The sequence below is a fragment of the Sparus aurata genome, chromosome 13 (assembly GCF_900880675.1).
Source record: "Sparus aurata chromosome 13, fSpaAur1.1, whole genome shotgun sequence".
Taxonomy (NCBI): Eukaryota; Metazoa; Chordata; class Actinopteri; order Spariformes; family Sparidae; genus Sparus; species Sparus aurata.
In genome coordinates, this window is record NC_044199.1 from 1,147,664 (window position 1) to 1,160,553 (window position 12,890).

The 12,890-nt window shown below is 43.5% G+C and overlaps 1 protein-coding gene across 1 annotated transcript; it reads left to right on the forward strand.

Moving 5' to 3' along the window:
- Positions 1 to 363: 363 nt before the first annotated feature.
- pom121 (POM121 transmembrane nucleoporin) lies at positions 364 to 12,471 on the forward strand. Its single transcript, XM_030438350.1, has 13 exons — positions 364 to 971; positions 2,098 to 2,307; positions 2,955 to 3,104; positions 3,367 to 3,447; positions 3,580 to 3,751; positions 3,840 to 3,928; positions 4,008 to 4,087; positions 5,011 to 5,132; positions 5,229 to 5,328; positions 7,558 to 7,833; positions 8,370 to 9,983; positions 10,375 to 10,473; positions 11,024 to 12,471. The coding sequence occupies exons 1-13, from the start codon at positions 397 to 399 to the stop codon at positions 11,122 to 11,124; spliced, it is 3,669 nt and encodes a 1,222-aa protein (XP_030294210.1). The 5' UTR covers positions 364 to 396; the 3' UTR covers positions 11,125 to 12,471.
- Positions 12,472 to 12,890: the final 419 nt, after the last annotated feature.

Sequence of the window (12,890 nt, forward strand, 5' to 3'; positions counted from 1 at the left end):
AAATATTGTGCTTTCTAAAATATCATTATGATTTACCCTCAGGAGCCACTGTATTTGGTTGTCATAATTTTATCAAAATAATCTCATGTGTTGTTGTTAGATAGGGTTAGGTAGAAGTGACCAAATACAGCTGTCAGGTGAACATATTGTTGTTGAAGAATAAAAATAAAATACAGTTCTAGAGTCAAATACAAATACCTTATGACTGTACTATAAAAGTACTAGCGTAGCTCTGCAGTCACATTTTACCACTGAATATTGACAAAACATTTTGTGGAAGGTGTTAAATCAATGTGAAAACAAACTCCAGTCCGATAGGGGGCGCTGTCGGACCAAAACGACCAGCGCTTTGATTCCAAAGAAGAAGACGGGGCCAGAACAGCAGCATGATGGGATATGAAAGTCCTCCGGCGGCGCGCTGCCGCCATGTCACCTAGAGAGAAACATTTAGCGCTTCTCTCTGCTTTTGGCATAGTTAGTTTTGCTTTCTATTATGTCCCCACTGTTCTTTATGCGAGTTTAATTATTGCAGTTTGTTGTATAGTGTGTTACTATCACAGCGGAGAACCGCTTCCCGCCAGGCTAGGCCTGAATCCGCGGGCTGGGCTTAACGTCCCAGCCGTGCTCCGGCGGTGGTTGGTGGGTTGGGGGATAACCGGCGTGTCGGTGGCCGCACGGGGGAAAACCAAGAGTAGCAGAAACAAAACCCCCGGACTCCGGGAGTCAGAGGGAAACTTAAGAGAAAGGTTCGGTGAACCTGGGATTTATCGGAGGGAAACCTTGGAAAGTGACTCCTTTCTTTTCAGCCCTCGGGATTTCCTCATGGGGAGTTACATCGGGAAGCCCGAAAGTCCAACCGCCGACCCTGGGAGGCCAAGAGCAGGGAGAAATCCCCGAGAGCAGCTGCGGGAAAAACTATCCAGACCCAACCATGCTGTCTATACACCGAACAGGAGGCTGTCATTTGCTGGGTACGTTCATAATAAAATCACGCTTCAACCGCTAACGCAAGCGCTCAGTGTGTTTGGAGGCGGCACGTTACCGGCAGTGGCGAGGAAGATAAAGGTTCAATTTCTTGGCGGGTATAAATTATTAACTCCTAAGCCTGTCGACAGATCGTTGTCGCCACCATTTAATAATCTCTGTTGCTAACGTTATGCCAAGGTATTGTACAACAAGCATTTAAAAAAATCATTATTAGTGGGAAATGGGCTTGAAACGATCTGAGATTTATGAAACGGAAAACATTAATATGCCTCGTCTGTGGTCTTAATTTGTTTCATTTACAATATTGGCAGTTTTTTAAGGGAAACATCAGCCGTTTCAAAATATTTAAGTCATGGACATATTTCCTTTGTTGTTGCTGGTGTTCACAGTATTTATCAAGACGTGTTGTCCGACATTAAGATATATTAGAGAATATGGAGTACAACTAGAACACTGAATTATTTAAATAAACAATAGCATTGTTCAGAAAGCAGACAAGGCCATAAATTATCAGTGACCCCGCATAAAGAAGCAAATATATCACTAACTTTAGTAAGTGGCTTAACTTCTCTGTTTCCCAGAATGCCATTGATGGCCCCAGAAAAAGTCGGGCTTCTTTTCATAAACTGCTGCTACTACCAAGTATATTGGTCCTTTGAGGCCACTATACGGAGTAATAAAAACATATACAACTGACAATTTGTCATGTTACCCCTCTGCATTTTACTCTGTGATTTGGTCTCATACCCTTCCCTATGTTTGTTTTAGAATGTAATCTAGCAGCTGATTTTAGTTTCAAGGGAGCTTAATGTGATCTGAAAGATGTCTACAGCTTGCCCGCAGACTGCTGTATAACTGTGGCAAAAAACAGCGTTTGAAACTAATATTTCCACAGAGTAAATGGAAATGTTGTTTTCTGCCCAGGAAAATCTTTTGGTCAGTGCAATCAGACAATAGACATCTTTGGCGTGACAAAAAAGCCAGGGTTTTGTAGGTAGGGCTACAGATTGCCTGTTGATGTAGATGTGCGCTCTTAATCTTGGCTTTTTACTGTTTATTGGAGGCAAGTACATTTATCTACTGTTGCATCATATTGTTTTTTCTCCTCAGGGAGCCACTGGGCACAGTGGGCAGGTTCACCATCACCCCCCAGCGTCACTACCCCCTGCAGCAGCCGGGTGCCTCATCAGTGGGAGTTCTACCTCCTGTCAATTGGGACGGTTTCAGGAAGAAAAATGTCTTGAGTCCTCGCAACTCTCCGGCTGTCCTGAGCCCCGTCACTGTGAAGATTGCCCGGCCTGACCACCACAACACGCCCAGGTCTCTACATTCACACAGACTTAGTCTGCCATCATGTCTAGTTTTATTAATTTTTTAATTTATAGAAATAAATGGCACACATTGTATAAAAACATGGAATCACCTTGAGTCATATTTTTTTTTTTTGGTCATGTTTTTTTTGTGGCTGTTATAATTATGCAACTGTCAGAAAATTGATCTGCAATACTTTTGATAATTATTTGAATGTTTTAATCCACTTGATAAGCCAAAAAATGGAAATATTTGCTGATTCCAGCTTTTCAAATGTGCCATTTGCCATCTTTCTCTTCTTTTGAACCTGTTGGTCTCACAGTATTTTTCAAACTTATCTGGCATTATTTAATTTATAAAGGATCAATAAATCAATCAATAGAAATATAAATAGACATTTGACTATGAAGATAATATGTTTGTAGCCCTGAAGTAGTAACAGTAACACAACTTTATAGATTGACATGATGTGACACGGCTAAAATGAATTACCTCCACACCTAACAGTTTATCTCTGCCATTGACAGAAGTAATTAGTCGTTCAGTAACGTCCCGGGTCAAGCTCAGTGAAATCCTGGTTTTCTGGGTTACACTCTGCTGTATCTTTGCTGTTTGGAATATTAACGCTGACCAGTTGTGACCTATTTTGTTTTTAGATTTGACCACTTCAGTGCTGCAGGGCTCCCCAGGGCCCCTGTAGACCCCTGCTCCCGGGAAAGTGTCCTCAAGGTTTTGAAGGAAACCCGCAAAAGAGACGTGGAGGATGAGGACAGAAGTTTCATAACTGAGCAGAGAAGCAAAAGAAGGTACCTGTCTGAACTAATTCAACTGAGTTGAATAAGGAATATCCAGCACTCTGTGTATATTAATGAATCTCATGCTGGCTGTCTGTGAAATTACGTTGTCATGTCTGACTGAAGCCTTTAGTCTTTACATTTACTTTAAAGACACGTGCTTCTGAATGAGGAAAAAACATCAATTTAAAAGATAATTGAAGCCACACATTTTCTGTCAGTAGTAGTCAGTTAAAGTGTTATGCATGTTTGTTATCCATTTTCATTTCCCAAGGCGTAACGACAGTGGTGGAAGTGCACATTCTGCTTTTGGGCCTCTTTTACCAAATGGAACACCATCACAGCTAGTCCCTAAGTGAGTCTTTGTGTGCTGCTGTTTTTCCTTACATTGTTACAGCTCGTCTTTGAGTTTTACTGACTGCATTTAATTCTATCATGCCCAAGTATAGAGCGGCCGTCTAAATCCCTTCCTTTTTCCATTCTCCAGGCCAGGAAGCCTGAAAAGAGGGATGACCTCATTGTTGGAGGAATCTATCATGAAGAGGTCTCGCACGTCCTCCATCAGTTCTGCCAGTGGTGCCCATGCCCCAAGAGGAACCCCAGGGAGCACAAGAAACCCCATCTACAGCTCCTACAGTTCTACTCTAGGCATCAGCCAGGTAACACTTACCAGCTGAATGTGCACCGTACATTTCTCAGCTGAGATCAAGTGGAGGTTTTTAGATTAATCTCTGTTTACTTTCACAGTTGAAGAAACGGTCAGCAGCCAGCTCCCCTCTGTCCAGCCCTGGATCATCTCGATCTCAGACTCCTGAAGGAGCCTCAAAAAGACTCAGGTAGGTCTCCACTGGTTTCCTGCTTATCGTCCATATTTAGTTTAATGATACAGTTTTTAACATGTGGTTTCTTTACCAGAGAGGATGACGGGCAGTCTCCCAGCTCAGCGTCCTCAGTGAGGTCGGACCAGGCAATATCTGCAAAGGCACCTGTTAGTTGTAAGTGTTATTAATCTCCAATGGCTGTAATAAACAATAAATGTAATGGCACAACAACAATGTATACAGACAGATATGGACTACACATGGTTTATGGTCATTGCCCTAACTTCTAATTTGTTGTTACGTTCGGGGACAGGGATTTGACTACGACACCGTGACTGAATGAATGTAACTGGCAGCAGAATAATATAATTTTTTAAGACAAAAATGAAGGAACTACTTCACACCTGGCTGATATTTTAGGCCTGGTATTTGCACATTAGATGCTGATACTTAATCCATTCAACAAAGTCAGTATTTAATGCTGATCCAGTGGATCGGATCAGGGCAAAACCCGTCCACAACTTCATCATGACAACAGTTCTGATGATTGACGGAAGGATCTTACTGTAAAAGAACACCAAGAACAATAATGCAGGGTTCTCCCCAGAAATTCTTAGTATAGCGGCGCACCGTCTGTCGGGGGGGGGGGGGGCGGGTGCGCGACCGCTCGTCAATGTCAGTTCGGGGGGGTGGGGGGGGACCGCTCGTCAACGACAGTCCGGGGGGGGGAGACACGGACGTACGGACAGCCGGTCATCAACTCCGTCAGCCGGGGGACGGACGGACGCTCATTGCCGTCAGCCGGGAGCTCCTAGCCGTCAACCGGGGGACGGCGGGCGGACGGACGGACGGACGGACGCTCGACACTGTCACGCGCGGAGTATAGCGGCGCTGACCGAGCGGTAGAGCGGCGCAGCGCCGCTGTTCCACCGTCTGGGGAGAACCCTGTAATGGAAATATATCCAGAATACAACATTTTATCCCTGTAAAAGACTGATACGTTTTACCTTAAAACACATAACAGTATTCTAAATAAAACAAATTGAGACTGAATACTCTGATTTAGATTCATTTTCCATTATATGATGACGTTGCAGTGAAACTGGCGACAGTCCCCAAGGTCCCAGTCACTACCTCAACAGACTCTACTGGTAGTGGTGGGAAGAGGAAACGCAAGATCCAGTTGGTGTCCAGCCACCGAGATGATCAGATCTCTCTGGTAAGGAGTGCCACATTGTCAGACTTCATGCTTCTAGATGCCCTTGTTCATATAGTCTATGGCTCTAGATTACTGTCTGTGTTTGTTGACTTGCAGCCCCCACCTCCAGAGCTGGGCTACACAATTACTGTGAAGGACCTGGATGAAGAGAAAAAGGCTGCCATCAGTAAGATCCAGAAGGTCCTGGAGACACCTGGTGAGCAGAAGCAGCCACAACAATAAACAATATAACTCATCTTCTATTTAACTTCAACACTGTTTGATAAGTTTTGGTAGGTTTCCAGGTCTGTGAGCTTCAACCAGTTTGAACTTTTGCCAACAGACTGAAACAGCAGTTACAGGGTGGAGTGAGCTAGTAGCGTGTTGCTAGTTAGCAGGAGCCCCAGAATAATCGATTAGCTCGGTTCCATTGGTGCTGTGGTGCTTATGTCTTGCTTTGTTGTATTAGAGTTGCGAGTTGTGCACACAGTGGCACGATACTAGTATGTAGCGGCTTGATGCAGGTTACGCTGCAGCTAACTAGCGTTGCAGGCTGATGTTACACTCTTTAGTAAGAAGCCTCCTTTTTAATCGCTGCTTCTGTATGCCCTTAAAGTTGGTGCTTAATGCTGTGAATACAAACTCAACACTTAACGTATCTGTTACAAATAAGAAGCCCTCTAGCGTTTTAGTGGACAGAAACCCTGTTTCTTAACAAGCCGTTTATTGTGAAACATTTGCAGGAATGTGTTGCGGAAAACTCATTGACTTGCTAACTCATGTACGTAGGCAACTTGAACTGTAGCTTCTGTGTTTTTTTCCTCCAGTTTTACTCAGCTGAAATCTTACTTATTATTTTGATTTCAATCGTTAGAATACGGAAAGTTGAATTGTTGTGAGAAATAAAAATATGATGTATCACAACGACATGACTGTAGTGCTGCTGTCATTCACGGACTCTCCTTATGTTGCTCCTGGCAGCAACTGAGTCATGTGTGACAGCTACTTTGATATTACTGGTCTGGTCAAGCATGAAACCTAATATTAATCTGGCTTGACATTTATGTAATTGGCCCAACCCTACTGTTTGATTCATGCTCTGCTGTTGCGCTCCACTCACACCTACAGATTCTAACATTGTCAGTGTGTCAGGGTGCCATTTATTAAGTAAACCTTTAAAAATATTGTGGTGTTGCCCACGCAACTCAAGAGTCAAAAGTCAAATTTAGGACCGCCAGGCCGCCATTAACCAGAGGCCACGGAGGAAACGATTTATCCAACTCCTCATCTCTGCTGTCACTCACGGTGGCGAACATGTGTTTCTCCGTCACCCTGATCATTTTGCGGGACACTCTTTCGTGGCGTGCCCGTTTGCTGATAACTCATCCCTGCATGTTTATCTCAGGCTCCTCGCTAGACTTCTTCCTGCCTCCAGCAGGCAGCCTGGCCCTGTTGCTGTCCTCCTCAGACAGACGCTGAAGCTCTGTTTTATTTTTTCGCCAATTTCTCCCTCTCTTCTGGTCGACAGAGAATCATCTAGCGGCTGCTTCTCCCGAGTTTTCCTCTGCATATTTTAAGACAGAAAGTTTGCTGCATAATACGTGAAAAAGGCGAAGAAAAAAATCGTGCCGTGTCAGATGTCGCGTCTTCTTCCTTGATGTGTTTTTTTTTTTTATAAATTAGACTCGGCATTAATTTGGAACCGGCGGTTATTTACCAAAATATACAATTGCACCCGGCGTTTAAAGGGGACCACATGATGTGTTTTATAATGTGTTTATGTGTTTACAGCTGCTAATGTATGTAACGCTGTTACTGTGATGACACATGACAGTTAAATATTGAATCTGTCTATAATAACCTCATCCTGACATGTAACTGTGAATTTCATAATCTGCAGATCACGATACGAAGCCGCAACTGGCTGTGAGCTGCTTTCTTTTCTGTTAGCAGTGAAGTGATGTACTCCATGACAGAACATTATAAAATATGATAATGTATAAAATAACATTTAATGGTAAAAAAAAAAAGTACAGTTGCAGTAGACTTCTATTATAAATATGCAGCATATATATAGTTTTTTTATTACTATAGTTATTTTATTAATTAATATTATTATTATGACTACTATTTTTCTGCATATTCTTGACTTTGAATGGGAGCTGCTGTAAAGCATTTCTGTTTCTGATTCCTATATTATGCAGTCAGTTGTCCATATGTTAAGTTAAATTAAATGAACCAAGGCAGACGTCATTTACATGTCAGGGTCCTCATAATTTCCTGCTTTTTTATCTTTGTCCAATCACATCCCTGAATTATGTTGCTGAGTAATTGCTCCTCCGGGTGGACTGTCAGGACAATTGGACTCGACTAGTCTCATGAAGCTGTTGCCCGGATAAGCCTCGACCTTGACCTCTATACTTTCTGTTAATTTGCCCTCTTGTAGCTCCAGAGCCACAGAAGTCTGTCTCTCCCCCAGCAACTTTGTCCACCCAGCCTCCCTCCTCTACCAACTCCACCACCACCCTGAGCAGCCTTCTAGCAGCTCCTCTGCCCACATCCTCCAGCTCAGTTATTCCAGTCATCAACCTGGACCCCAGTCCAGGCAGCAGTGTTGGCAAAGCGCCCGCAACACCTGCAGCCTCTAACCCGCTTCTGGAGGCGCTGAAAAAGAAGGGCACCAATCCTGCTAGCTCCGCACCTTCTGCTAACACAACTACAGGTATGACCACTGAACTGATGATGTTTCCACAAGAAGTTCTGAAGTCGTCTTGCATTCATTTCCAGAAAATCTCAGATGGAGAGATGAGCAGTAGACATTTGTAACAGGTCTATGCTTCCGTTAATGAAAAGACAGAAAAAAATGTGAAGACAACGCATATGAGCTGAAAATAATCTTCCACAATAACTCATTTTAAGACAGTAGTGGTTAAACTAAAGAATTAACAGGCTGCAAATAGCATTAAAATTTTTATTGATATTCACTCAATTATTGATAAAGTTAAAAAAGAAACTAATAAAGGCCTGGTATTCTCATTTTAAGTTGTTAAGTAAACATTGAGTTCAAAATGACACAATACTCTTTGTCTTTCCTTTTATTACACAATAAATGGGTCATTCAAAAAACTCAGAACTCATATAATTGTCAGTCTGTGTAACAATTTATACATCTTACATCCAGAACCTCCCAAATATCTCATAACTTATCTTTGATTCTGACGTGTTTTTCTCTCCGTAACTGGCTTGTTGTGTCTGTAGTGTCTGCATCAACCACACTGGAACAACCCAAGGGCTCAACCTTGAAGGTTTCGACTACAGTGGCCCCACAGCTCCCTCCTGCTGCCCAGCCTCAGTTGTCCTCTGCTGGGACGGAGCAGCCCTCCGCCTTCACTCAGGTGCTGAGTCAGGTCTCCAGAGCTCCGAACAGCACTCCACCTGTAGCAGGAGCAAGTCTGTTCGGACTGCCGAGCCAGATCGGCACCCCCACTGCTTCTTCAGCCTCCAACCTGGTTACTGCTACTGCTACTGCCCCATCCAGCAATTCAGGGTCAGTCGGTAACACCAACCCTCTGTTGGCTTCAGGGTTCAAGCCCATCTTTGCTGTCACCACCACCACCTCTCCAGCTACATCAACCCCAGAGAGCAAACCCTCTGTCCAAAATTTTAAGTCAATTTTTGGAGACGCCACCTCAGCGGCTGCCTTTGGACAGCGTCCATCCAGCACAACCACCAACCCCACCTCTACAGCTTCTTCAAGTAGTACACCCTCACTCTTTGGATCCACAGGCAGCACCACAGTTGCCCCACCTGCCTATCCTGGCAAGACCAATACCCCCACTGGCACAGCATCCACAGGTTCCATCACCGCCATGCAGTCCACAGCCCAGCCAGCTGTGACATCCCTATTTGGAAACTGGTCAGCACCATCCTCAACAAGTACCAGCTTAGCCACAGTGCAGGCCCCTATTACAGGAAGCACATTTCAGTTTGGAGCCGCTACCACCACTGTGTCAGCTGCAGCTCCTCCCGCTGCCGCTGCTCCCGCTGCTGCTACTACAACCTCTAGCAATGGCGCATTCACATTTGGTGCCACACAGCTAGACCCTCAAGCAGCCAGCCAGAATATGTTCGCCTTTGGCCAGGCAGCACCCAGCCAGAACACAACCACTGCTTCATTTGGAGGCTTTGCCATGGCCAGCACAGCCTCCACCACCACTGCTGCTGCCACCACCCAGTCTACTTTCACCTTTGGAAAGTCGTCATTTCCAACGCCAGCTGCACAGTCAACATTTGGCTCGTCAGCAACACCGGCCCCAACGGCTCAGTCAACTTTTGGCTCGTCTGCAGCACCCGCGCCAACAGCTCAATCAACCTTTGGCTCATCTGCAGCACCAGCGCCAACAGCTCAGTCAACATTTGGCTCGTCTGCAGCACCGGCACCAAAACCCTTCACCTTTGGAGGCGGTGGAGCATTAGCCACACCTGCCTCTAACCCAGCCCCAGCCCCTTTCGCTTTTGGCGCAGCTGCTGTCACCACAACTTCCAGCTTCGGGAGCACAGCTAAACCAGCATTTGGAGCCAGCTCCACAGGTTTTGCTTTCGGTGGCACCACCGCTCCGTCAGCTGCACCCTCAGCTGTGCCAAACTTTGGTGCTGCAGCTCAGACTCAAAGCTCCTCCTCAGCCACCTTCACATTCGGCAGTGCAGCTCCTCAGCCGGCTCCCTCTGGCCCTGCTCAGCCAGCACCTGGTGGATTTAACTTTGGTGCTGGTATGCCATGTCCCCAGTTTGGAACACCAGTTGCCAATAATCCTGCACCACAGATGGGAAACTTCAACTTTGGAGCTGCTGCTACTGACAAATCAGCTTTTGGTAAGAAACGATGACAACTGTTTTGTTTGCCATTTAATATTTCACAGAGGATTTCTATAGTGTGATGTCTAAACAAGCCACAAACACAATTTTGGCTTTCAGTTATAAAATCTTGACATAGTGGGACATTTGCAGACAGACAATCCCGGGGGCAACAGAGTTTGCAATTTACACAAAACCTGCATGTTCTATTGAACTTTTCTCTGATTCCCAAACACCTGTCAAGTCAAGTCCTGGTGGGAGATTTTTGTCATGGTCTCATTTTTATTCTGGTTTCACTTGGTTAGAAAGATATTTTAATGTTTCTTCAACAACAAACAAACTAGAATTCAGTTGACTAGTCCTAATTCTTATTTTAGTTTAATCAAGTTGTGTACTGGTTTTTCTGCAGGGACGTCTACCCCATCCTTTGGCCAGAGTGCTTCTACAGGACCAATTCCCTTTGGAAGTCCTGGAACTCCAGTCCAAGGATTCAATGCTGTTCCTTTTGGTAAGTTATTAATGCTGTTTTTTGATTGTGGTAGAGATTCTTGAGTCCAGCTGAGCTTTGTGCAACCAAGATTTTTTTAGGCTGTGCTTTGAGTGTTTATCTACTGTAAAATAAAAGTTGTTGAAGAGGTGAAGAATGCAGGGCTCAGGATGTTTTGTTTTTGTACTAGCACTACTGGTGTTTGCTACTGAAAATGTTGGAGTATCACTTCAATTGTCATTTCTCTGAATTTTCTTCTTATTAGTAATTTTCTGGTGTGTGTGTGTGTGTGTGTGTGTGTGTGTGTGTGTATATATATAAAAGGAGAAAGTTGCAAAGTGAAGTTGTGCTTTAAGAGGGTAAACTGTGTTTAAATATTGTTACAAGTATTGTGCTTTCCATTTTCTTTTCACCCTTATTTTTATTGATTTACTCAGCTCATGCTCTGAACACTAGAGAAGGTGGCTTAATCGCTCACAAAGCAGACAAGACTCTGGCACTGCTTACTACGCCTTCGATGAAGAAATGTAAATGGCACGTCCTGACATTTTTTTGCATTTCTTTATATTAGGGAACCCAGCGACTCCCTCCTTCTCGATTGGAGCCGGATCAAAGCCGTCTGGAGCGCGGCAGAGGCTGCAAGCGCGGAGGCAACACAACAGGAAAAAGTAACCTGTCCAGCATCACTTATCAGAGGACTTCAGCTGTTGCTGCTATGGTTAATCTGGCTAACGTTGCTCTCTACTCAGCCCAACTTCCCCCACCCAGGCCACCACATTACCCTCTGCTTCCTGCCCCTGCTCCTGTGGGTTGTGCTGGTCGAAACGTGTTTGCAGAGGAGTTAGAAAGTGCACACCAGCTTGCTGAGTTCACGCTGCCTGGATGACTACATGACCCAGTGAGGGAATGTAGCAGTGAGGAGACAGGATCCATAAAAATGCACTATACTTGAAGAGGGAGAAAAGACAGTCGAATAGTTTCATTCTGAACAAAAGCATATCCAAAGTTCTCTTTCCTTTACAGTATGTGGACACTCCCTTTGGTTTGTCTCAAGGAGAAAGTTGAGTCTGGCAAAGACGTGGAGCCTCGGCTCAAACATTTATTTTTTTACGCGAAGAGCTCACTGGTTTGTATGTTACCGAATATTTGAGTACATTATCTGAATGTGTTTGAATAGGGGGAAGTGCACAGTTGATTCAGATAAGGTACACAACGTGGCAGTGTGTATGTAAAGTAATGAGACGTTTGCATTTTAAATTATTTTTTTAATTGGCTCTCTAAATGAATGATGTGTTTCTGCACTTAAAGGGCAACTTTAGTCTTAATGTAGGTTGTGCAGACCCTTATGTTGTTGTTTCATACTCTTTTTCATTGCAAGCATTCCCAGAGTCCTCCTGTGGACAGCCTTTTTTTGATAGTGATTGCCAACAGTGATGTAATTAGCAGGTCAGTATTTAGTTAGGATGACTGGTCTTGACTTGTGCTGACAACCAAAGCCAATTCTTCAACTTCATGCCTGTGAAAAGAATCTGTGATGTTTTATCTCATCTTTAATTCCTGAGATGTGTTTGTTTGTGCCAGACTACCTCTCTTTATTTCAGGCACTGAATCTGTGTTTATCCACTGAAAGATCAAGAAGATCAATTAGATTTTACCTTTAACTACTGTTATTACAGATTTACCTTAATAAATGGTGAGTTTTTGAACATCTGCACAGCAACACATTATCCCCACATCTGGAATATCACTGTTACAATAGATTTACTAGAAATACAGTCTCTCAAATTGGAAACCCTTATCTGCTTGTTCATAACAGTTGCAGTCACTATGTTGCAGGGATTTTTTTAGTCTCAAAGGTCTTTTGTCAAGGAAAGATGACAATAAATCCATTTATGTTGGCAGTCTGAGTTATTTTATCAGAATGATTTCTCGCCTCAGTAATCACTGCTTGTGAAAGGTGAGCAAGTATTTGAATGAGTTATTGATGGTTAATTTTGAATAAATAAAATGTAAATTTTGGATTTTCGATGTTCCAACAAAAACCCATTCAGCTCTTCAAGGTCCTTTTCCTCTACTTTTTTCCCACAATACCTTAAACCCTGCTCAGAATTAGTAGGTAGTCTGGGTTTGGGGCACAACTCACCTCATTTGTATTGTTGTATCTTGTGTTTTTTCCTGTTTAGATAACACATCTCTTTGAATAGTGAGCACACAGATGTAACAGGTTTTGTTAATTAATTGACAGAAAATATATCTGAATTTACTTTGATAATATAATTTGCCTTTTGTTTTTTAATTACAAAACATTCAGATTCCAGCTGCTCAAATAAGATCATTTGATGTTTTTCTTCGCTTTGTATGAAAAGGTTAAAGAAGGCTAGTAATTAAGGGCCGCCCTTTTATATATTGATTCCTTAACTGAATAAACAAGTTATTCT